The 24,939-nt window shown below is 42.8% G+C and overlaps 4 protein-coding genes across 7 annotated transcripts; 1 reads left to right on the forward strand and 3 right to left on the reverse strand.

Annotated features, from left to right (window-relative positions):
• Window positions 1-402: 402 nt before the first annotated feature.
• Window positions 403-1,230, reverse strand: LOC124327675 (zinc finger CCCH domain-containing protein 13-like). The gene has a single exon (XM_046786672.1). The coding sequence runs from the start codon at window positions 1,228-1,230 to the stop codon at window positions 403-405; it is 828 nt and encodes a 275-aa protein (XP_046642628.1).
• Window positions 1,231-10,838: 9,608 nt separating this feature from the next.
• Window positions 10,839-11,582, reverse strand: LOC124327633 (PHD finger-like domain-containing protein 5A). Its single transcript, XM_046786617.1, has 3 exons — window positions 11,378-11,582; window positions 11,120-11,310; window positions 10,839-11,014 (listed from the first exon to the last, which is right to left on the reverse strand). Exons 1-3 carry the CDS (start codon window positions 11,427-11,429, stop codon window positions 10,925-10,927), a joined length of 333 nt encoding a protein of 110 aa, XP_046642573.1. The 5' UTR covers window positions 11,430-11,582; the 3' UTR covers window positions 10,839-10,924.
• A 103-nt stretch (window positions 11,583-11,685) lies between these two features.
• On the forward strand, window positions 11,686-15,409 carry LOC124327631 (RING finger protein unkempt-like). 3 transcript variants are annotated; one of them, XM_046786612.1, is made up of 10 exons: window positions 11,689-12,152; window positions 12,287-12,495; window positions 12,555-12,778; window positions 12,887-13,121; window positions 13,174-13,354; window positions 13,413-13,761; window positions 13,838-14,147; window positions 14,199-14,360; window positions 14,434-14,562; window positions 14,650-15,409. In XM_046786612.1, exons 1-10 carry the CDS (start codon window positions 11,900-11,902, stop codon window positions 14,761-14,763), a joined length of 2,166 nt encoding a protein of 721 aa, XP_046642568.1. In that variant the 5' UTR covers window positions 11,689-11,899; the 3' UTR covers window positions 14,764-15,409. The 3 variants fall into 3 exon arrangements, with proteins under 3 accessions (XP_046642570.1, XP_046642568.1, XP_046642569.1); XM_046786613.1 differs by having other exon boundaries at window positions 12,887-13,097; XM_046786614.1 differs by lacking the exon at window positions 14,199-14,360 and having other exon boundaries at window positions 11,686-12,152.
• Window positions 15,410-15,673: 264 nt separating this feature from the next.
• Window positions 15,674-23,725, reverse strand: LOC124327632 (F-box/LRR-repeat protein 7-like). 2 transcript variants are annotated; one of them, XM_046786615.1, is made up of 8 exons: window positions 22,802-23,725; window positions 22,404-22,514; window positions 17,803-18,130; window positions 17,545-17,725; window positions 17,234-17,470; window positions 16,922-17,147; window positions 16,621-16,848; window positions 15,674-16,558 (listed from the first exon to the last, which is right to left on the reverse strand). In XM_046786615.1, exons 1-8 carry the CDS (start codon window positions 22,836-22,838, stop codon window positions 16,023-16,025), a joined length of 1,884 nt encoding a protein of 627 aa, XP_046642571.1. In that variant the 5' UTR covers window positions 22,839-23,725; the 3' UTR covers window positions 15,674-16,022. The 2 variants fall into 2 exon arrangements, with proteins under 2 accessions (XP_046642571.1, XP_046642572.1); XM_046786616.1 differs by lacking the exons at window positions 22,404-22,514; window positions 22,802-23,725 and adding an exon at window positions 20,812-21,061.
• Between the last annotated feature and the right edge of the window lie 1,214 nt (window positions 23,726-24,939).

A 24,939-nucleotide genomic window follows, 5' to 3' on the forward strand; every position in this document is an offset into this window, starting at 1 on the left:
AATCATTTTGAGTGGGTAAATACCTTCTCCCTCGTCCGCCGCTTCGATCGTTGTCGAATGGAAATATCCCTCTGCCTCCTCTGCCGGATTTTGATCGTGTTACCGGGCCTGAAGCTGCTTTTGGGGCTGGACCTGGTGGACCACGATGGCTTAGCTTTTCGTCTTGGTCCGCTTCTTTTAGCATGGCTTCGAGGAAGCGTTTGCCAAACAATGACGAAACTGTTTGTGTGCTCGAAGAGAATTTGGGGTTCTCCAGCAAGTAGTCAGAGCGAGGGTTGGTATGGTTGAGGATGTTCCTGCGTCTTCTACGATTGATGTCGTAGGATGCTGCGGCCGTTAGCTCCAAAGCCACTTTAACGTTTTCTGACACCCCTTCCATGTCCAGCGGGTGACCCTGCTTCGTCAACTGGTGGAGATAGACCAGCGGTCCTGCAAGTCCAGTACTTTAAGCTGGACCGAAATCCACGTTTTGTCAGCCACTTCGGACGCTTTGTGGGCGGCGGACTCTTTTAGTCGCCTGGTCATCCAGTCATCCAGACGTGAAGGAGCCAGGCTGAATTCTTTCTTCTCGAACTCAATTGGGTAGTTGTCTGCAAAACCCTTCAGTTCGGCAGGCATGACGCTCTTGTTGAGCCAGTCAGCGAAGTTTCTCGAATCTTTTTTTGAGACCAGGACTTTCCTTGGATGCTGAGGTCTTTCTGATGGCCCGGCGGTCGGCGGCGGCGGCGACGGTGGAAGTGCATTTCTTGTGACAGGAGGCACCGGAACTAAGGGCGTCTGGACCAGTTTGGTTGAATTAGAGCGGTGAGGGGACCTGGACTTGGATCTGGGACGTGCGTCGCGGTTACGACGTTCTTCCCTCGAACGACTCCTACGTTCGCGACGGTCGGCTTCCTCTTGCTCTCGTCGAAGGCGATCATCACGATCCCGCTGCTGGTGGCGTTCCTGCCGTTGACGCCGAACCGTTTCTTCCTGCCTCTCCCTCTCACGTTGCTGCCTCTCAATATCCCGTTGCTGCCGCATCCTCTCGATCTCTGCATAGGCTCGACGTTCCGCCGACAACACACTTGGCACTGTCACTTCGTCTTCTACTTCAACTTCACCCACTTGTTCTACGTCAATTAAATCGCCTAAAAAATTATTAGCGCGAGGGTCCAAGGACGGGATGGCAGACGGTGCTCTTCTACGCATGCCATTTCCGCCTCTGGCCTCGTTAGGACCAATTGACATCTTCACTATTCCGAAGCTGAAACAGGTCTGAGGGTTCTGGGGCCTCCCATGTCATAAGAAAAGAAAGTGCGCTATCGCACCATCTATGAAAGAGCTGGCTAATACAGTGTCAACACCCTTAAGGGGAACGGAACGTTTGAGTGCAATTGAGGAATACAAGAACGACGATGACAATAACGAAGTCAACAATATTACCGGCCCTACACCGAATTCTCCCGATAGCCAACGATTATCCCCTGTAGTGGAGTCAAGTTATGAAAAAAGGGGATTACCGACCACAACGCTTTTTTCTACAGGAAATGTGTCTGTCCTGTGTTGCGTCAATGGTTATCTTCCGTCAAAACTCTCATCGGAAATAGTGATATTTACTATTTCAAAATACAATATAAAATCTAAAATGGCAAAGTAGCATAATCAAATTAATTTACGGGAATAAAATTATTTTTGGGCTAAAAACATTTCATAATTGTCTTCTTCATCATGCTGCCAAGTTTTCTACTTGGCATTAGATGAACAATGTTCTTATAACAAAATAATTCTGAGGACTATGCTTAACATCTCGTCAAGTCACCAAAAGCTGTTTACAAGGGCACTTATGGCAGACAGTCCCTCAGTATATTAATTATGCCACATGATGTACGGGTCTTAAAATTTTTTTATTCTTCTACAACAAGATTCCTTCGGTAATGTCCTTCGGGAATTTTTTTAAACGTTAAAGAGACAGAAAATCAAGGTCAAATAGTAGATTAATACATACTATAATGTTTGGAAAATTCTGTTTCCCTTTATTCTCTTTAACTACACTACTGTAATTGATTCTTATTAACTAATTGACTAATAATCTGTCAATATTATGAGTGGTGCGACTTCAGGTGTGCGGAGGCTTCGCCCCGCCACCCCACATCGCACTTCATGTTTAGATTAAGTTAAAGTAACACTTATTACTATATTAACTTATTACCATTTTTACCTTCCAATAATATAATAATGATGGTCTAATGGTCATCAACCCGGGCTGCCACTCGAAGAAAAGGGAGAAAAAGAAAGTATGAAAAAAGGGGGGACCCATACTTTTCTCTTCTCCCCTTTCTTCCCTCGGGCCAATTCTCTGTAGATTCGGTCGCGAAAAAAGTAAACAACAGGGGAAAACTTTTTTTTTTATACAAGGAATGTGATCTGGAGACACAAATTGCTACACATTCTAAACAAGATACGTAGCAAACAACTGACACACACACAAAATTAAAAAAATAACCACTGATTCTCAAAATCCACTTTGTATTGGGAAAAAACACTTTCAGACAATACAGACAACTAAAAAAAACAACAAACATGGCGGACATAGAAACAATTGACTCGTAAAAAGGCAGCGAGGTGAATAGTCTCTATCAGAGCCATTACTGCCTCTATTATATCGTGGCCTACCTATAAGATTTATTCGTCATAGGTGTTGTGTATTTGTGTTTATCATGTCTGTCAAGTGTGTATGTGTGATTGGATTGGCGCAAAGAATACGCCGCTAGAGGAGCGGCGAGCGTGGTGGCTGAGGCGGCATTCGGGCTCGCGTTCTGATGCGAACAAGTTCTACTTCATGTCCGTCTCGTTTACATCTCGTGTTAATTCCTCGTGTATCGTTTCAATACAGTGGCGATCTTTAATCGCATCAAGACACAACATGGCGCAGTTGGCATAACCTTTTCCTCAGTTTCGGCTTATTTGTGATTTTTCGTTTGCTGGCGTCCCAACGTTGGCCCTCACGTGTTCAGTGTGTCGGTGGGCGCCGCCATTTTGGTTTTGTGCTCCGTTTCCCCGATGCATGTGTGATTGGGCGCGTTTCAGTTTGGTTTATCTGGCAATCGAATAGACATCGTGTAGACATTTTTAGTGTGCGATATTTTCGCCATCTCAGCTCATATATACTGTAGTTTTCAGTGACACGCGGTTCTTGAGCATCCCTTTGTGACTTGTTAACTTGATGAACACTCCATATTTTCTTCGCTCGTCAAAACATCGGCCTTCACATACTTCCCCCCGCATTTCGATCCCGGTCAGCATGACGACGGCAGCTGATGCGTTGGCTGCGGCCAATGCGGCGACGGCCGCCATTACGGCCAATGATGCTCGCATGGACGCCATGGAACAAGGGCAGACGACCATCACCAATCAGCTGACGGCCTTGACGGCGCAACTTCAAGCTCTTTTTATGGCCGGTGGTGGCGCTGGTGGAGGTGCTGGTGGCGGCGGTGGCGCTGGTGGCGTTGGTGGAGGCGGTGGCGCTGGTGGAGGTGGAGCTGGTGGAGGCGGCGGTGGTGCCGGTGGAGGAGGTGTTGCTGGTGGCGTTATTGGGCATGCTGTTCCACATCAGAGGCGGCGGCTCGATCCATCTGGCATGGATAAACTTCACGGTGACATCACTATTTCGTTACTGCGTTCTTGGAGAAATCGGTGGAACGATTTTGCGGAGTTGAACCAGCTCCTCACCTATCCAGTAACGGAACAGATGGCCGCTTTTCGCATGGCCCTAGACTCCACGATGCAACAGGTGGTAGAAGTGGCACTGGGAATCACACCCGCAACCGTTACGACCCCGACCAAGTTCTCGACCTCATCGCGGATTACATCCGTGCGAAACGCAATGTAGCACTCGACCGAGTGGCGTTTGAAGAACGTCGTCAAGGTCCATCAGAATCATTCGATGAGTTTTACATCGGCCTACGCCGTCTAGCAGAAGCAGCAGATTTATGTGGTGCGTGTTCCGAAACGAGATTGGTGACTCGTATCATTGCCGGGACGCGCGACGCTGAGACGAAGAAGAAGCTATTGGCCATCAGTCCTTTCCCCAGTTTGCAGGTGGCGGTCAACATCTGCCGCAGTGAAGAGTCGGCCCGTGCGAACGAGCGCACTCTTAGTGGGCAATCAGGTGTTGCAGCTATTCATCCCAAGAACGGCAAGGTTGACAATCGGTCATCGAACGAGTGCGGCGCGTGTGGCCGCTTGGCTCATGTGAATGGTGCGACATGTCCGGCGATGGGCAGAAATTGCCATGCGTGTGGAAAACCAGATCATTTCTCTCCCAGGTGCCCCAATCGTGACAAAGGGAAGTTCGGCGCAAACGGAGGAATGGGCGGCGGAGCTAAATCCAAAATGGCTCATATCACCATCGGAAATGTCCAGGATACTCATCGACGGCGCTGTTCTCCGACCATATTGTTGGACGTGATTTGTGATGATGGCAGTGTCGGTGCTCAAATCAGTGACGTTATTCCCGATCCAGGCGCTGAGGTCAGTGTCGGCGGCCGTGATGTTATGGCATCTTTAGGCCTCTCGGAAAAGGATCTGGCAGCTTCGTCTTTTGACTTAGTGATGGCCGACAGATCCTCTCCGTTGTTATCCATTGGACAGCGCGACATTCACGTCCGGTATGGAGATCGGAGCGCTCATATCACGATTGTGTTCTGCCCGGAGATTCGTGGCATGCTCTTATGCCGACTGGATTGCGTTGAATTAAATATTCTGCATCGACAATACCCGAAGCCGCTGTCTCGAGTGCATTCGGTAACATTTTCATCGCCGGAGGAAAGTCTACCACGTGATTCAACTTCACCTTCATCGGGCGAGACATTTCTAAAGGATATTTACATCCCTCTGGAGCCTACCGCGGAGCAGATTTCGACCATCGAGGCGGCTATCAGCGCCGAGTTTGAAGTGGTTTTTGACCAGGAAGAGGGGTTACGCCAAATGACAGGCCCGGACATGTTAATTCAGCTCCGCGACGATGCAGTCCCATTTTATGTCAATGGTGCGCGACCTATTGCTTTCGGGGATCGTGCTGACGTGAAACGTGTACTCGATGACCTAGTGGCGAAAAACGTGATCGTTCCAGTCAGTGAGGCGTCGGAGTGGGCCGCTCCATTAGTCGTCATTCGGAACGCAAAAACTGGGAAAATTCGTATATGTGTGGATCATACACGTCTAAACAAGTTCGTGCTACGCCCTACCCATCCAACGCGTACACCACGCGACGCGGTTGCGGAAGTGGATAGTGAAAGCCGATACTTCACCAGCTTCGATGCGGCCAACGGGTATTATCAGATACCCCTCCATCCCTCCTGCCAACATCTAACTACGTTTATGACCCCCTGGGGTCGCTACAAATTCCTTCGGGCGTCCATGGGATTATGCTGTTCCGGGGACGAGTACAATCGGCGAGCGGATGTCGCATTTGCAGCGTTGTCCAACACTGTGAGAGTGGTTGATGACTTGCTGCGATTTGACCGGACATTTCCAGCTCACGTCGCGGGAGTATGTGCAGTATTGCAGGCAGCGCGGACGGCAGGAATCACCTTCAGCAAGGAGAAATTTAAGTTTGCTCAACCCCGCATTTCTTGGGTCGGATATGACATCCGGCACGGCGGCATCACCATCGAGGAAGAAAAATTAAAAGCGCTGTCGCATTTTCCCAAGCCAACCAACGTATCGGAGCTGCGATCGTTCATGGGATTGGTTGAGCAATTGGCCGGCTTTTCTACCGAAGTGGCGGCGGCGAAGAGTCCCCTTCGTCCCCTGCTCAGCACGCGCAATCCTTTCGTATGGACCGAGGATCATGATCGGTCTTTCGAAGCTGTAAAGCTGGCCCTCGTCTCTCCGCCAGTGCTGGTGCATTTCGACCCCATGCGTGAGACAACAATCCAGGTGGATGCTTCGCGTAAACATGGCATGGGATATGCGCTTCTACAACGCCATGGCGATTCCTGGAAGCTGGTGGACGCTAACTCACGCTGGTGCTCGGATACGGAGTCACGATATGCAGTGGTGGAACTGGAGTTGGCGGCGGTGGAATGGGCAATCCGGAAGTGCCGACTTTATTTATCCGGATTGCCCAATTTTACATTGGTGGTCGATCATCAGGCATTGGTGGCTATATTGGATCGATATACATTGGACGCTATCGACAATCCCAAGATCCAGCGCCTGAAGGAGCGTCTCTCCCCATACGCCTTCACAACGGTATGGCGAAAGGGGAAAGACCACGCTATTCCTGATGCTCTATCACGGGCGCCGGTAAATGACCCGGCGGCGGACGATGAATGCGTCGGAGCAGAGTTGGCGTATTCTGTGCGTCGCATCACACTCCAAGGCATCAGCAGCATTTGCAGCCCACCTGACGAGCCGGATTTATCGAGCCATTTGACGGATAGTTTATGTGAAAACTTGCGAGCGACGGCGTCAGCGGACCCCCATTACGTCGATCTTGTGGCCGCCGTGGAATCCGGATTTGCTGTCGACCGTGCACGCACCCCCGATCACATTCGGCAATTCTGGTCGATTCGAAATCATTTATCGGTGGATAACGGCATCGTCCTATACGGCTCAAGAATCGTCGTACCTATGGCGGCACGCAAGGACATGTTGAACAGGCTGCATGCGGCTCACCAGGGCATTGTCAGGACAAAAAGGCGCGCCCAGCAGACGATCTACTGGCCTGGAATCACCAATGACGTGACCATGCTCATCGAGCGATGCGCGATTTGCCAGGAGCGTTTGCCGAGCCATTGCCAGGAGCCAATGATGTCCGACCCGCCACCAACGTACGTTTTCCAAGACGTGTCAGCAGATCTCTTTCAGCACGGGTCGCTGCATGTGCTGGTGTACGCCGACAGGCTATCCGGTTGGCCGGTGGTTCATCAGTGGCGACGCGATCCGACTGCACGCGAAGTGGTGCAAGCCGTCGTAAGTAATTTCGTGGAACTGGGTGTGCCGATGCGCTTCCGATCGGATGGTGGTCCCCAATTCAGCGCCGGAATCTTCCAGGAGGCTCTGAAGCGGTGGGGGGTCGAATGGGGTAATTCGTCGCCACATTATCCCCAAAGCAACGGGCACGCGGAGGCGGCGGTGAAGGCGGTAAAGGAGTTGGTGGCAAAGCTCGCACCATCAGGCGACTTATCATCGGAAGCTTTCCTCACTGGACTCCTCGAATTCCGTAATATGCCGCATGAAAGTGGTTTATCGCCGGCTCAAATAGTATTTGGTCATCAACTTCGTTCTATCCTACCAGCCCACCGGTCATCGTACGCGAGTCAATGGAAAGAAGCGATAGCAGCACGGGAGCTCCAGGCGGCAGCTGATGCCGCGGTCCGATTCCGTTACGACGCCCGGACGCGCCCTCTCCATCCGCTATCCATCGGTGCGTCGGTGAGAGTGCAAGACCCGGACACAAAATTATGGGACCGTGTTGGCGTAATAGTGGCGATCGGGCAATACCGCTCGTATCGCATAAAATTTGCGAGCGGCAGCGTTTTATGGAGAAACAGGCGATTCCTCCGCTTGTTGGTTCCAGCGACATCGGCGGAGGAGGCGGAATCATCTTCCCCGGGCGGTGATGGAGGTGAAATGGCGGCAGGCGATCCCGATTCTACGTCTACTGGGCAGCGACCATTACCGGCCCCATCGGTAGCGACGCCTCGCAGAAGCACCCGCACACGCAAGCCGCGAGTTATTATTTCTGTTTAATTTGGCATGTGAAGAATGTATTCTTCCCCGCTATTATATCCATGTTATGTTCCCACTATCTTCCAATCCCGTCGGCGTGCGCGACATTCCAATGTATCTGTGTCGCCTTCATCTATTTTTTAAATTATCAATCTCCCATATTGCGTCCGGCGCCGCCATTCGATGGTGATCGACCATCACCGGAGAGCGGGGGCTCGGGAAGGGTTGTTGTGTATTTGTGTTTATCATGTCTGTCAAGTGTGTATGTGTGATTGGATTGGCGCAAAGAATACGCCGCTAGAGGAGCGGCGAGCGTGGTGGCTGAGGCGGCATTCGGGCTCGCGTTCTGATGCGAACAAGTTCTACTTCATGTCCGTCTCGTTTACATCTCGTGTTAATTCCTCGTGTATCGTTTCAATACAGTGGCGATCTTTAATCGCATCAAGACACAACAATAGGTAACATTCGGAACTTCTCTATCTTCGTGGCATATTAAAAAAATACTAAATAAAGTGGGCATCTAATAGTGGAGTCAAGATATGAAAAAGGGGGGTTACCGGGAACAAATCGTAACACGAAATGTTTTTCATGAGCTTTGTTAGGCCTATTACTCTAATTTTATATTTGTTTTAAAAACCCTCCTCAGAAATAAAGATTTTACTATAAAAAAATAGAAAACAAATTTAAAAATTATAAAATGTATTAGAATTGTCATAAGAAATAAAAATAATTTTTTTTACAGCTAATAGATGTTCCCCGTCTTTTTATTGATCAGAGTTCCAATTTTTTATGTTATAGCTTTAACGATGTTTTAGTAATTAAATATACTGTGAGGGACTATGCCTCAAATTTTATGAAATCACCAAAAGGTGTTTACAAGGGACCTTATGGCGGATAGTCCCTCCGTGAATACAGTACGATTCGACCAAAAACAATTTTGAACTTTAGGCCGAATGATCTTTTGACGATATACGATTCAGCCTGTTGAAAAAATTGAATGATTCGGCCTGTTGAAAAATTGAATGATTCGGCCTGTTGAAAAATTGAATGATTCGGCCAATTTAAAAAAAAAATGTCGGCCATGGGCCTTAAATTTATGAGACGATTCGGCAAAAAAATTATTCGCCAAGTTTTTTGGCCGAATCGTATTAAAGTTATCCCACGATTCAAGGCTGTTCAGGGCTATTCAGATATAGGGCTGTCAGCCATTTTACTTTTCAGGTTTATTTGAGCAACTAATTTTTTTCATTTAATTTTCTTAATGGTGCAGTCTAACATCCTGCGTTGCCATCAAATTTGTGTCCAAAATGGCCGATCAGCGTACAGCATCTTTAAAACGCTGTACGCTGATTGGGCCATTTTGGACGCAAATTTCATGGAAACGTGGATGTTTGACTGCTCCATTGTACAACGTCGACCCACAGCACCAACAAATTCTAACTTGCACTGAGACATTTCAAAGTATGGATAGACGTTAGGAGTGTTCATGCAAGGCAATTAGTAGAATTCAAACTAGATTGTTTACTATTATTGACCGAATTATTGGCGGCAATCCGGCCTTCTCCCTCCTTCAATATAGTGGTTGCCAAGTCTGATCAATTGGCCGAAAAGTATATTTTTAAATTAATTACTCGCCATTTTTTGCCGAATAAAAAACATAAAAACAAGGCATTGGCCGAATTGTATATTTCAATGTATTTTTCCACTCATACGATTCGGCCTTGGCCGAATAAAAAACTCAGAAAAGTGGCCACTATTCTTTGTTTTTTATTCGGCCAGGCCGAATCGTATTTTTTTGGCCGAATCATACGGTTACCCCCTCCGTAAACTCATTAAATCTAGTCATGTAGTTGTCCTAAAATTTCGATCTTTGGTACAAAATTAGTTAAGATATAAATTTTCCTAAATTTAAAAGTCGTTTTGAAAAACATTTAATAGCTCTTTAGTTATTTATTGTTAAAGTTCGCAGAAAAAAATTATTTGCCGCTATGGTTCATAAAAAAGCCGCCGCATAGGCTACAGGTGGCTTTTCGTTTCGTTTCACCAGGTTTCACGTTTCGTAAAAACGCCATCTGTATGCTGCGGCATTTTTATGAACCAGAGCGGAAAAAAATTGTTTTCTGCGAACTTTAACAATGAATAACTTAAGAGCTATTAAATATTTTTCAAAACGATTTTTAAATTTTGCTTACTCTCCCCCACGTTTTTCTGAAGCAAAGGGGTTTAGTAGGGACTGGGGGGAGAGTAAGCAATTCCGTAGACCCGGCAGCAGTGCACGGCTCTCAGAAACGGAGATCTGAACGAAATCAATTTTGAGGGTGGGTAGGGAAAGAATTCTAATAGCTTTAAAAAATCGTGACTCATGGGTGCCATAGAAGAAACGTAGATCTTTTTTTTAAGACCGTTTGCGTTTCTCTAGCATTTCTCAGTGAGTCACAATTTGAACCTAAAGTAAGCCCATTTACATATGGGCTTCTCTACTGTCCGGACACTTTTGCCTCGGACAAAAACCTACCCTTCCCCTTATTTTAAAATTCAAAAAAAAAATTTTGGTTGTTCTTGACATCCGAGAGAACCTACGAAAAAATTTTCATTCAAATCGAATGAAAATTTGACCACTTTTTCGCCTTGCGAAAACAGCGGTTTTCCCATAAGGTTCTCTCGGGTGTCCGGACACTTTAGGTGCCCACTGTACATTGAAGGGAATCTGATTGTTATCATGTTGTTATTCATTAAATTTGCTCGTGGTTAGAATTAACAATATTTAAAAAAAAATCGTCCACCCCGATATATTTAGGACAACTTCGCCATCTTACAATATAAGATTTACTTATTTTAATATATTTTTTGCTGTCTTAATTACTGCTTGCAAAATATTTCATTGGTACAGCAATTACACACCAAATGTATATTTGTTTATTTGCAATGCAAACCTGTCTAATATCTTTAAAATTAAATGAAAAATTTTAGTATTATATTGAATTATTTTAACTTTTAACAGAAACAGCAGGAGAAAATGATAGCACTATTTAATTTATTACCCAAAGAGATAAAAAGAGAAAAACTGGAGAAGGTGCTTTGGCCTTTTCATTTAATGAGGCTTTTTTTACTTGAACAGATAGAAAGAAATTAAGGTGTATTTTTCACAAAGGTTGTTCATTTACAACAAAGATTCATACTTTTGTAAATGGAAAGTGTGATGAGGCTACCTCTTCTTGAAACCATACTTTTTTCTTTCATAGAACAAATCTGTTTTAGCACTACCTAAATTAACAATCTTTGGACACCCATCTCTCTGAAAAGAACAAAGATATGTAATAGATCAAATACGTTAAGCTTTCAATATAACTTCAATCTTAAGAACTAAAATGAAAAAGCATCACTTGGACTACACACTTACATCTTTTTCCTGAATTGTACATTCTTTACAATAGTATGCATCGCTGACACCTGGTCCTCCACAGATAACACACCGTCCTTGGTATGATCCATAGTTACATTCATCACAGATTCGTACTAATGTACATGGTCTTACGTACGAATCACAGATAACACATTTTCCGTCACATTTCTCACACAGCCGGCCAATAGCTAAATGTTCAAAATCAGACATTAATAATAGATAGCATGAAAAGAATAGAATTTCATGTTCAAATACCAACTCCTGGTTGTTTCCGACAAAATATCAAATCTGGGTGATGCTTTGCCATAGTTGAGTTTTCAAATTTGTCGATCAATTATATTTGATTAAAAGCGGGATACCCAACGTGAACTGTAAAAACGCCAAGCTGCTTGGCTGCTTGCCTTGAAAACCTGTAAACATTCAGCAACTCAATGCCAGCCCACAGCCGGCAATTTTCTAGTTTCTGATTTCTGGTTTTTCAAGGAACGACGGTATAGAAACGCCATCTATTAGTGAAATGCGGAAGCTACAGAAGCATGACGGCGTTGTCTGCAAACAAAAACTGGGGAAGGTGCTTTGGCCTTTTCATTTAGATGTCACGAGGTTTTTTTACTGTTGCGTATGTTGCGTATCAACAAAAATTATAACGTCAATAATTTAAATATTCTACAAGTTTGCGGAATTTTACTCTAACGTCAAAACATCCACTAATAATTTTCAGGTCTTAATTTTTGATCTGTTCACTTACTGGGAGTTGTCACGTGCAATTTTCTAAAAATGCCTGATAACGTAACTGCACGCGACTTAACCATTCAGCAATCTGAAATACCTCAGCATCATGCGTATATTTACAAATTCCGCGTCGAACAGTGCCCTTTATTTTTACAACACAAGTGTACACAACATAGACCATTCACCTGCTTTCACTGGCATTTTCAAAATCAAAGAAGGCGCAAACCTGTACGCAGAAGGGATGGTACTTTGAATTACAGTGCTGATGAGTATTGCACAAAGTATGATGAAACTACAGGTATTCTAAAAAAACTTTGTATCTTTTTGCTTTCAAAATTTACAATAAAAATGGAACATTGTCATTTTAAAATATGCATTTCTGCTCTACTTGACTGTTAACTTTTTAGGTAATAAAACCTTATATCTTCATAGGTATTTGCCAAGATGGTGATGAGTGTCCTTTCCTTCATCGTACTGCTGGTGACACAGAGAGAAGATATCACTTGAGGTACTTCAAAACTGCTCCATGTGTTCATGAAACTGACACAAGAGGATTCTGTGTAAAAAATGGAGTTCATTGTGCATTTGCTCATGGGAATTCTGATTTACGTAATCCAGTGTATGACATCAGAGATATAAGGGTAATGCAAATCATTAAATTTGTTTCCTACATTTAAAAATTCAGCTTTGATTATCACAGGCTAAAGAAACTGCTGAGGCAGATATGAGTGGACCTAATGCCCTTGATAAAGAAAGAAGTCTTCTGAATGATGATCCCAAATGGCAGGACACAAACTATGTTTTAACCAATTATAAAACAGAGCAATGCAAAAAACCGCCACGTCTATGTCGACAAGGCTATGCCTGTCCTCAGTATCACAACAGCCGAGACCGCAGAAGGAGTCCTAAAAAATTTAAATACCGGTATGTATTACTTATATATTTTAAGTAATATAACCTTGTGTTTTGTAAGCAATTTTCAAAAAAAAAATAATATTATTATTTTTTTTTATTTTTTTCATTCCTGTTTAGTTCTACACCCTGTCCTAACGCCAAGCATGGAGAAGAATGGGGTGATCCTTCTGGGTGTGACAACGGAGATATGTGTCAGTATTGCCACACCCGAACTGAGCAGCAATTTCATCCAGAGATATACAAATCCACTAAATGTCATGACATGCAGACGAATAGTTATTGTCCTAGAGGATCATTTTGTGCTTTTGCTCACGGAGATTTTGAAGTGGTAAGAGATAATGGTCAATACCAGGTAATGGAGTATTTATAATCTTTTGCCAAAACTTACTATTTTTTCTGTTAAGGATGGTGGAAACAATTTGGCTGAACTTTTGTCCAGTGCATTGCCTGCTGTAAATAACCGAACTTACGGAAAAGAAAATACCAATTTGAATGACTTGAATGACGGACGTAGTATCGATCTACTTCTAGATAATTCTCCTAGAAGCATTTTGGATACCCATTCTACTTCGTCATCCGCCACAGGTTTTACTACTTTTCTTAGCATTTCATGTCAAATATTTAGAATTATTTCTCCTCACAGCAAGCACTAGCGTTCCTATGCAAACAGCTTACAGCCGATTACAAAGTCTTGAAACTGGCGAATCAATTTTAGCTTCTAGTGGTCCAACGGCAGTTGGGACCACCATAGGTGGCTTTGGCCCACTAGTACACCCAATATGTAAACCCAGATCACTGTCGGTGCCAGGGGCCGACATGAACTCATCAGGAATCGATCGAATGATAAGTTTGGATCGAGATGAATGGGATCCCATTACAAATCCCGATCAATTCGATACTCTTTCAAAGAAATCTAATCTATACGGTACGGGAACGTTGGGTGGTCTATTGTCACATCTTCAACCAGCCGCGTATTTTCCGACTGCGGCTAGGTAACGTTATTACTTATTACTATTCATCCCACCTTAATTAATTTGTGAGCAAGGCCCTAACAATTATTATGTATAGATTAAGCAATTCAACAAATGCTCCAGATTGCGTTATTGGACATGCAATGGATGAAAATGAAGAGCAGTTTAAGGATAGTAGTCGAGAATATGAATCCGAACAACCTTCATTGTGTGAATCAATAACGATGGGTGTAGGATTGCTGACGGGGTCTGCTCCGGTTAATATTCCACGAAGTGGACTTGATCGCCACCCTCCTCGCTTGTCACCTTCACCACCGGCTGTTAATCTGTTCTCAGGAATACGAGTTGGCGCTCACGAAATACCATTGGAAGGATCAAACAATTCGACTTCTCTGTTCTTTAAAAGGGTAATTGACTTGCCAATGAAGAATTTCTTGCTTAGCTAACACTTGTTGAAGGTTGGAAGTTATAGTAACACCGGTGCACCATTTCTTGACTGGGGGAATCACCAAACTAGTCCAAGTAACAACAGTTGTAGAGGATTGACAGGCTCCGGTGCTAACCACTCACCATTACTAAGCAGTGTGGCTTCGATGAGTGGATCGCTTGGAAATCATGACGTACGGAATAACGATTATTAACTAATTTTACTAACTGAGTAATACCAAGTAACAAAATGATTCAAAATTACAGAGGTTGCGAGATGATGCGGCAAATCACCAAGCAAAAGTGCTCTCCTTAGAAGAGGATTTGTCGCAAGCCAGGAATGCTTGCGATGCTTGGAGATGCAAAGCGATAGTTGCCGAGCAACAGCGTGATGAGGTATGTTTACAGCAAAGGCTTTGTTTATGATAATCTTGGGTGCTTTTTAATTAGCAACGTCCAGTGATAGTACTGTTTCCTTCCTAGGCTGTGGCAAGGGTAACTGCTCTTCAAAATGAAATGAGGATACTGCGTGACTCCATTTCTGTCCACTCACATCGAAACAAAGAAGGAGAAGAAATGCGCAATGTTCAGATATGATTTCAGCTTAATTCATTGTCAAAACTATCAATTTAAAAAATCACAAATTTTCCAATTGATTTCAAACCTATTTAGGTAGTAAGTACTTGATAAATTCAACATATACAATAGACTGTCTATTTTTTTCTTGACATAATATCTGAACACTTCATGATTCATCCGTAAACCATTTGGAATTAGGCTGTTCACCTTTTCGGCATAGTTAAGAAATATTCTCTTAAACCTACGCAGCTTGTTAGCCAGCATGCGTGAATAATTTCTTTTCTTCAAATCTCCCTTCTATTTGCGACGCTTATTCTAAACTATTGATCTACTCTGTTCATTTCTCTCGATCCTTAATTAAAGTTCCACTTCAAGATGGGCTGTTCTTCAATTCCTGTTATAATGCTGATGTATTCAAACAGTAGTGATGATGTTGACGTTTCATCTTTTCTATTGATTTCCGTTAATTGTAATTCTTCAGGATACTTTGTCTTCCCATTTCTTCGTACCACACATGTGTATTGAATTAGAGAGTTTAACTGTAAGACTACGTCAATAATCAATAAGCTACAAAATTGCTGTAGGCCTACTAATATTGTTGACATGTTCGTTGCCTACAGTTATCAAATTTGGAAAATCAAAGTACACCATACAAAATTAAAAACCAAATGATTCTTATTTTCTTCCAGCTTTATTATTGAAGTTTTCCGTCATAGAGTAAACCGGAAATAAACACCGATGAGTATGAGTCGTAACTGATCTAAGAAATCTTTCTACTTTATTATTTTATCTATTTTATATCTTAAAATTACCGCTGTTGTCACCACACTTAACAAATTCTCACTGAGTTGAGCTCAATCTTACATTAGACATCTCAGAATCAAATGTTGAATTCATTAAAGCTAAAAACGTTTTCAAAAGAAAAAAATTTCATTGCAAAAAAATGTGTATTTGATACATCGAAAATGTATAAGGAATAAGTTGGGAATATAAGAAAGGGATAACATGTAATTTAGAATAATTAACAATGATGTAATCCATCTAACAAAATGGATATTTCCAGAATATTTATTTTGCTTTCAGCAAAACACATTCCTCTAAATCTGTTCAACAATAATACACATTTACATGGGGATAGTCACTTTGTTAGGCACGAAACCAACCTTGTATAGCACGTTTTAACATATATTCCTCTAAAGTAATAGGCACGGTTTTCTACAAGCGCATTTAAATTACAGTAGGAGATAGTCCGACGACGAAGGCGACAAATTGGGAATTCAAAAAAATCCCGGATTGGTATGCTCTATGATACATTTGCGACAAAACTTTTTAACTGCTCGATATCCTTCGACTGTGATGAGACAATCTTGAATGTTAAGTTGCCTCAGACCACGGCAATAGTAGGCAATCGACCTCACTCCCTCGTCAGTCACAAGTTCACAACTCTTAACGCTGAGCTTTTTCAGATTTGGACAGTGCTCGGCCAGCAGGCGAAGACCTCTGTCGGTAATGTCGCACTTGCCAAGATCCAGAGCTCTAAGACGGGAGCAGGTACGCGCTAAAACTTCCAACGAATCATCGCTGACAGCTTCACAGCCACGGAGGTTAAGATATCGTAGCTTGTAACAATGACGTCCAATTTGTTTGATACCGGCGTCAGAAATCTGGTCACATTTGGCCACTGATAAGTATCTCAAATTTGGACCCAAGCGCGCCAACTCGTACATCCCAAAGTCCGTCACTTGTACGCAGTCTGATATGCTGAGTTCTCTTAAAGCGGTGCAGTAACTTGCCAAGTATTTCACTCCCAAATCTGTAGGGAAACAACATCTTTAGCACATTGAGAAACAAATTTTTTCCATTAATTATTTATACCAGTAATATGAACACATCGGCGAAGATAGATGCAAGTGAGCTGAGCACAGCTCCGCACAATCATCTGGATGCCAGTGTCCTCCAAACTAACGCAATCCGTCAAGTCAATGTATTGCAACTGCAAATATAATTGCGGTCGTGAACTGGAACTCAGGTCACTCTTGTAACGGTCGCCATTATTCCCATTGGATCGAGGTCCGGCGTCAATACACGTAATCTGAGAACACCCTGTTGAATAAATAAATGATTTATTACATTGTCAATTGTCTGGTAAACTATAGAAAATAGCAGTCCAACTAACCACTGACGTCCAGGTGACTTAGGTGAACACATTTCGAAACAAGTTCGAGAACACCGACATCGGTTAGTTGAACGCAGCCTCGCAATTCGACGTGTCGCAGCTCGGGGCAACGGCGGCTGAGAGTTTGTAAGCCTCGATCCGTCAGACGAGTGCAGCTGTTTATCACGACACGTTCCACTGCTGGGCAAAATGGCGGGGAAGCTCGACCCAACACTCGCGTAATGCTCTGTTAAAATGCCAAAAAATAATTAGCCAATCGTCAACTAATACAACGAATCCGTCCCACATCATTTAGAATTGCCGAATTCTCACCTTGAGTGCTCGATCGGTGGGTAAATTTTCTCCCGATAAATAAATAGACGACCACAGTTGAGGATCCCAGGCCAAGACGTGCCAACGCCGGCAGACACGACTGCAGAGGGCCAAATGTGTCGACGACAAGAAGGAGAAAACTCGCAACACGACGTCGTCCGTCAGTCGTTCAAAATAGGAAAACTTGAAACTGGCACCATGCTGCTGGCCAAGGGCGGGTGACACCCACCTCTTACCCTATAGGAGATCAAACATTGTATTGTATATTCAAAGAAATGAAGGAGAAAGACCGTAAAAACAAGTTTATATACCTTGCACGCAGCCAACAGGACCTCGGTGGAGTCCGTGTCGGCCGAGATACTTGCAGATGTAGGAGTGGGCGGCAACTGCGGTCTGAGGCAGCTGTTGTTGGACTGAATCTGAGTGAAAGGATCACGTTGCTGAGAAGAACTACTCGACGATGTGTACGATGTCTTTCGGCAATACTCGGCCCTGAAGAAATCATCAAATGAAAAATTTGTCACGTTGAAATTCGTTCAGAGTAGAGAGAAAAACTAATGAAGTCTTACCTGGGAGAAGGAGTGAGTGTTAAATCGGCCAAGTCTGCAGGAGACGACCAAGCAGGCGAACGTGCCACTAAGGTATGGTAGCCCAAATCGTGTGCTGGAGATGAGGACCGATTATGCAAGGAAGTCTGGCCGTGTAACTGGGCATGCAAAGGCGAAAAATTGCTGCCGCTGAATAAGCGAAGTTCGTGGTTTCGTCCACTTAGGGTTGGCGGTGGCGGCGGAGGGGGAGGCAAATGGTGCGGCGGCGGGCTCCTGCCTCGCAAACGTTCGTTGTGCAGTTGGTGGTTGGGTTCCTCGTCGAGTTCACCACCAATCGGTTCTGAAAGTTCTATACAGGCAACAAGATTTAGATTTGAGAGGTTAACACAAGCCAAACTATACTGCCCACATTTCATTTTTTTAAATAATACTAAGTTGATGTAAGATAATGAAAGTCCTTTGAAAATTTTACTTTTTGAAATTTCAACCGGAAACTACAAGTCAAATCTTTGATTTGGCAATGATGGGTTAAGTGCGGGAATGTAGGATTAATGCTGCTATGGTGTGGCACGGTAGAAATTTGAATATTTTCGGACCACGGATGCACCGCTCTGTCGTTGGTCTTGATTCGCGCCGAATCGGATCTATTCCACCTCTCGTCTTCTCAAGCCAACGCTGTGAGCCAACAATGTGTGGAGAAACTTGGGGAAAGGGCCAACAAACATTTCCCACGACGTCTATAGACTCGCTTTCATTTCTGCGACACTGTCGCAACATTCAATACGGTGAAACACGCACAAAGTCCAAACAAGGTTTTCATTTATAAAATATTTGTCTGCTTAGGTTCGGACTAAAAACCTACTTTTCCTCTTGGGAATCTAATCAAGTATAATACTTATTCAGAAGTAATTCTTCATTTCTTTGTTCCAAAAACTACTGGATGAAAATGAAATTATAAATGAAAGAATAAGCAGCGATCATGAGAATTTTACAGTAGCGGTGAAAAATTTTACATAGAAATGGTTTTGAGATTATGAGAAGGATTTTCTTAATTAAACTCTTCAATTTTTAATTATTTTTCTGTGAACCGAAGAAAAAAAAGAAAAACGAAAGAACTTTGGCAACCCGGAAATTCATTGTTGAACCAAATCGGATTTGTTTCCCCATCGGGCCGATTTGCACCGCGCCGAACAACGAACAACGAAAAGATTCGGTTTCGGAGAAGAAAAAGAAACATTGGATTGTGTGCCCAATCGGAGAAGGGACAAGAGCAAAACCGGTTCGTTGAAAGCCTTAGGATTAGACGTTGGGGTAGTAAAGTTTGAAGACTGGAGGGCCTTAATCCTTAAATAATTTCTATTTTAAGTTTGAACGCAATAAAATAAAATGGTTAAACAACTAGGATGAGATTGAAATTATAATTTCATTGACCTGATATTTAAGGCTATGGTTGCAAAAATTTTCCATACATATAAACTATCAAACATCGCATTTTCCCACTCAAAATTCCATATTCCCGCATCGTCACATTGAAAACGATCACGAAATAATCTCCTGTAAGTCTTCATATTCATAAAAATGAATTCTTTCAGGAATTTCTTTGTTTCTCGTTCCCGCTGGCTATATGTAAAATTGATGAAAGTGAAAATTGGATACAAGTAACTAAATCTAAATAAACAGGCGAATTGCGTATTATAAATAATTTCGCTTCAATGCAATCAAATATCAGCAATAATTCCAATTGAAAAAGTCAAATAAATGGATTACAACCAGCTGTGTTTGCCACCTTGGGACGATAGTCTACTTATTCTCTTAGTGGAATTGCAAAAAAAAAAATACCCTGCTATTTAATTATGATAAGCTGTATGGAATACTGTTGTCTCCCCATTTCTACATTGGTATTATTTTCAACGGCGGGCAAAGCTTTTTACTGCTATTAACGCATTCCTCCAATCATTCCTCATTCTTTCTACTTTTTTCTTTTTTTTTTTTGTAGCAGAGTCTAGCTGATCTCCATATGAATTCATTCCTGCATGTGTAATGCAGTGATCTCTGAATCTCATTAGAAAAGCAACAACGGGAATGCCGTTCCTCTCTACCACCCTCTCCATCCGCAGCAGCCCCCTTTATTGTCTGGCTCAATGTTTTCCCTACACTTGCTTTCGCTGCCGGGAAAAAAAAGATGCATACACTAACATGCAGCAGCAGCAGCAGCAGCAGCAGCAGCAACGTTAAAGAAAAAGATTTTCATGTCTTGGAATGGAAGAAAAATGTCGGAAAAAGACCATATACGAATGATCCAACGCTTGTTGTTTCAGACTTTTGTCTCTCAGCGTGAGGGACATTGTGATAAACGAGCATTCGCTTTTTTTTCCCATTTTGAACTCGGAGCAATCAGGTTTTTTGAATCAAAAGAAGAGAGAGAGAGGAAAAAAAAAGAGTGGAAACGAAACGGGGAAGGTCATGAATGATCGGAGACCCGGTCAGATTGTAGTTGTAATAATCACCATGTAAATGACTAGTTCTCAAGAGTGAAGCGCACAGTGTGTGCCCTGCTGTGCATCTCGAGATTAGAACCGAGCCACTATATTCAAATAAAGAAAGCGGAAGATGCTCAGATAAATGATGAATAGACGAAACAGAAAGAAGGAGGAGAGAGAGAGAGAACTCTCACACAAATCCCTGCGGCTCTTTCTTCCAAAATTACATATGCACGGTGTGTGTGCAACACTATTAGTTTGACGAAACGTAGCCTAATACGGGATGCGTTTGAGCCAGCGCTATAACGTATCAACAACAAGAATTGACGCGCACACATTTTTACACGCCTAGCAGGAGAGGATCATCAAGAAAGCGGAAGAATGTAGCCAAGCAACAACAGCAAACGGAATCCCAGCAACAACAACTCTGTGATTAAACAGTCTATAGTACTGCCAGCCATCATTCAATGTTGAAGAGAACAAGTACCCTACCAAACAACGGGAGATTGACAAAACAAATAATTGCAAGGCTATTTCACGATGGGCTTACTGTTGGCAATTGCTGATGCCATGCGGCAATGAGAAACGAGTCCATCTGGATGGCTATTCCGGCTTCGATAGCGCAAGAATAATGGCTGATAGCACTGCATTCTGCTGGTGAATGTATAATACTATACACTTGCTAAAAACTTTGAACTCGGAAACTATAGAAAAGGCTGTGTGACTGCCTAGATAATCAAGTAGAATCAATGCACTTTTGACGAGATGCACGACTTGTGCGATGCGCTTTCGTTGGAGGAATGAAACGAGAAATGCTGCGGAGATATTTAAAAAAACATGTTTGAGTGTCCCGGAACGACGTTTCCCATTGGTGACTCTTGTTGGAATGCCACGAGGAATTCCAAGGATTTACGGCCGCACACCTGAAAGGAACCCTCGCTGACTTGTGGGAATACGAGGGCCGCAGCTCGGAGAGAAGACTAGACAACAACGAGATTGAAGAGAAGAGATTACTGACGAACCCCCCCACCCCCAACCGAAAATTCTAAAAGAAAAAAATCCTTAAAGTTTTCTGACGTTTGCTGGACACGAGAGTGAGATGAACAGCATCTGAGATGGATAGAGGGACAACCTGGAATTCTGGGATAGTTGTTCAACAACACAGTTGGACGGATCGATAGTGCGTACACCACATGTACATAGTTTACATTATACATGCCTCTAGTTTGATCTTTCATCTCGGTATGATTTTGATTCCTGGGGTCGGTTCAGACTATCCGTTTTACCTTTCAAACGTTGATTTTGACGCGTCATTGAACATTTCATTCGTCGAAATGCCAAATGCACGCAGAGAACTGTGTACCATAAGTAGACACTTGTTGTTGTAGAAAGGAAGAGAAGCTGTCATGTTCTCTTAGCGATATTGGCATTTACCCATTTTCAAGGAAAGCCAATGAAAAAAACCTGAAATGATGATCACATGATGTAATCATCTTAAAAAATACCAGAGTTACATGTGTTGGCGTATTGGGCTATCCGTGAATAATGTTGATGGCACTGTTGAACTAAGAATTTTTTGTTTTGTTTTTTTCTCCTCCATGTTAGATGGCGTCATGGAAAGAGCACCACGGGGAAAAGAAAGAATCAGCTAGCTAGCTAGCTAGCGTTTTCTTCTTGTAAAAGACGAGAGAAGAAAAACATAGGGTCATCGAACGGAAATTTCGGCGTGCAACCGCCAGTAGGTAGTAGAGGCTTGTTTCTCGTTCTTGGCTGCGTTTGGAGCTGCATGTGCATTCCTCGACATTCTCGAAATCAATCGCTTATTACCATACTTGGTGGACTAAAGTCGCTATATTTAAGAATAAGGCCGGCCCTAAATTGCTGGTACTTGTTCTCTGACGCTCAACTATACAAAAGATGAGATTTCATAAAGTCTCAATGACGTCGCATTCATCGACGACACAGAAAACTCGCTAGCCGGAGAATCTTTTCAACACGCGGAAAACTCAAAGATAAATTGGCTTTCCAAAAAAGAAAATGTTGATAGAGTCTACCACGATGGAATTCTAGGATTTTTCAGGGTATAATTGAACATTGTTTGATCCTGGGTTAGTTATACGGGAAAGGTATAGGTGAACTCACCAGGAAGACCGACGGACGAGGCGGCTGCTGAAATAGACAAATCCAAACTACACGCCGTACTCAAACTTGCATCCGAGGCGTCACGAAGTAAAAAGGCCGTCCCATTCAATCCTGGTTAATCGAAAATTAATCAACTTTATTCATCACGCAATCAACTTTTAACTCATTTTTTTTTTCTCAAAGGAGATTTACATCGCGATTCTAATACGATCGCTTTTAATCGAAGAATAGGAAATGTAAAAATTAAAATGACTTGGTTGCTGTTTGAATTACTTTGACCATTTTAATTGAAACTCAAGGAATGCAAAAGCAACAAGAGCAAGGTCCGAAACGGGTTTAAAAGCAATCACTGAAATGAGGTTTTATAGTTATAATTAGGGCAAACTATGTGAACTCACTGTTAGGATCAGGAAATCGGCCCTGACCGGCCCCCATTATCAAAGATACACTGATGAGTCGCTAATTGTTTTATACTCCTTCAACTATTGCATCACCAACAAACCAACACCTGAATTTTCGCAAGTCTATTGACGATGTACACACTGCGAACCAAACAAAAAAGAAATTCCCCTATTAACCAAACTATCCTTTCACGTTGTTTCCCGAAAGAAAGTGGGTCAGTTTCAGCGTGATATTGAGATTTTCATCTCCACTTGATGCAGGGTTGTAGATAAATTGTGTGACATCACCGCAAAATGGATGTTTAACCTAACCCTAAACAACAGTTGTTTGTTTGTTTGTTTGTTTTTTCCCCCAAAAGGTCTCACTTTGGCACTTCACTTGTTTTGTTGTTTTCCACAGTTGAGCAGAGCGAGTATTCCGAATCGAATGAAACGAAGCCAAAGTTTAATAAGTAATTGTTTGATCACACTGTCTGAATGTAGGTACTACACCAAGAAGAAAACCTCAGCAACATGGTGAAGCAACCAATGGTGGCAAGAGACTGTAGAGACTTGGTATTTGGTAAAAACGCTAGAAGGAAAGGCTAATGGTATAAGGGCATGAGATGAGGGAGAAGAAGAACGGATGGAAGAAGCAAAGAGATGAAAGAGAGAGAATTTGAGAGAGAACAGAAGAAACACTTGTTGAAGCCCAGAGCAAGGCTAGTCAAGTCTGACATTCTGCAGCGAGGTTAGAACTGCTGGCAACTTACAACTAAACATTCATTCGCCGCAGCAGCAGCAGCAGCAAAGGGAAAAAAGAAAAAAGAAAGAAAAATCTAACTATTAGAAGAAGCAAAAGCTCACGGCAAAGAAGCTTCAGAGATGCCATTCTCGGACGGACGACGCACCTTGGAAAAATCTCGATGCTTATTCGCTTTCTGCTTTTCGATGCATTTCCTTTTAGTCTTTCTTTCTTTTGCTGGGATGAAAAAATTTTTTTTTTTTAATAAAGAAGGTAGTTAAACTTCTTTCAACTTTTTTTCTTTTTTTATAGGTGCTCTCTTCTACATTTTCTCCCTCTTCATTTTCATCCACGGTTTCCCTTTTCGTCGCGACTTTGCCTTTTGATTTCTTTGTAGTTTTAGCCTCGGGCTCTGGCGTTACCTGCATCCCCCCTTCCTCTTTTTCTCCTTTATATACGCGGCTCTTGATCTACCCCGTACGCAGACAAAAGAAATTTCGAATCACCTCAAGACATCTTTTAAAAAAAAAGACCAAATCTCAGGTATGGCTGAGGCCATCTGACAATGGAAGTTGTAACTAATCAGATAATATCCATTTTTTGTTTTAAGCGAAAAAAAAACCTTTTTAAATCGACTATTGCAAAAAGAAATAGAAGAATTCGGCATTCCAGGATGAGATCAGCAAAGAAGCAACAATCGTAACGCTACACCCCATGACAGCCGACGTTGGAGATTTGCATTGCGAATAAAGAAATTGCATTGTTTGTTTGTTTTATATTTTAGGTGAAAGAATTAAACGCAATAAATGTAACACATTTCTTCGTAATTACAATTAGATAATAAATGCAACATAAATAATATTCCATATTCCATGTTAAATCGTAAAATACTTGGTTTGTCAACAAGACCAGCAGAGCTAAATCAATTCTGATTTGCTCATTGTTAACTCTAGAATTTTTCCCCACAAAGTGCATCGAATATCGCGTAATGATAATGGTAACGAGGGGTCGATATAAAACAACTCCTATATATTAACCTAAGCGCCATCTATCATGGAGTATTTCCTAATAGCGATGAGGTGGACTGGCTTGCGCTGGCATGCTGGAAGCGGGGAAGCGGCGGATTACCTTGATCCATTGGGAAGAACCGTAGAAAAATTCGAAGTTCAAATCATCAACATTCAATGATATGTCTCGTATTGTTTTGTAAATTTGTTTTCACGGTTTCCAACACAAAAAACATATTCCATCAAGAAATGCAGGTTTTCCCTTTGATCTGGTTTATTTGATGTGTTGGCTTTGAAATTGAACATTATTTTGACAAATTGAGCAAGCCAAAAACTCGTATTTCAGAACATATAAATGTTGCGGCGCTTAGGACAATGGCCAACCTCGGGAATTCGGGGAGGAA

The sequence above is a fragment of the Daphnia pulicaria genome, chromosome 2, assembly GCF_021234035.1.
Source record: "Daphnia pulicaria isolate SC F1-1A chromosome 2, SC_F0-13Bv2, whole genome shotgun sequence".
Lineage (NCBI taxonomy): Eukaryota > Metazoa > Arthropoda > Branchiopoda > Diplostraca > Daphniidae > Daphnia > Daphnia pulicaria.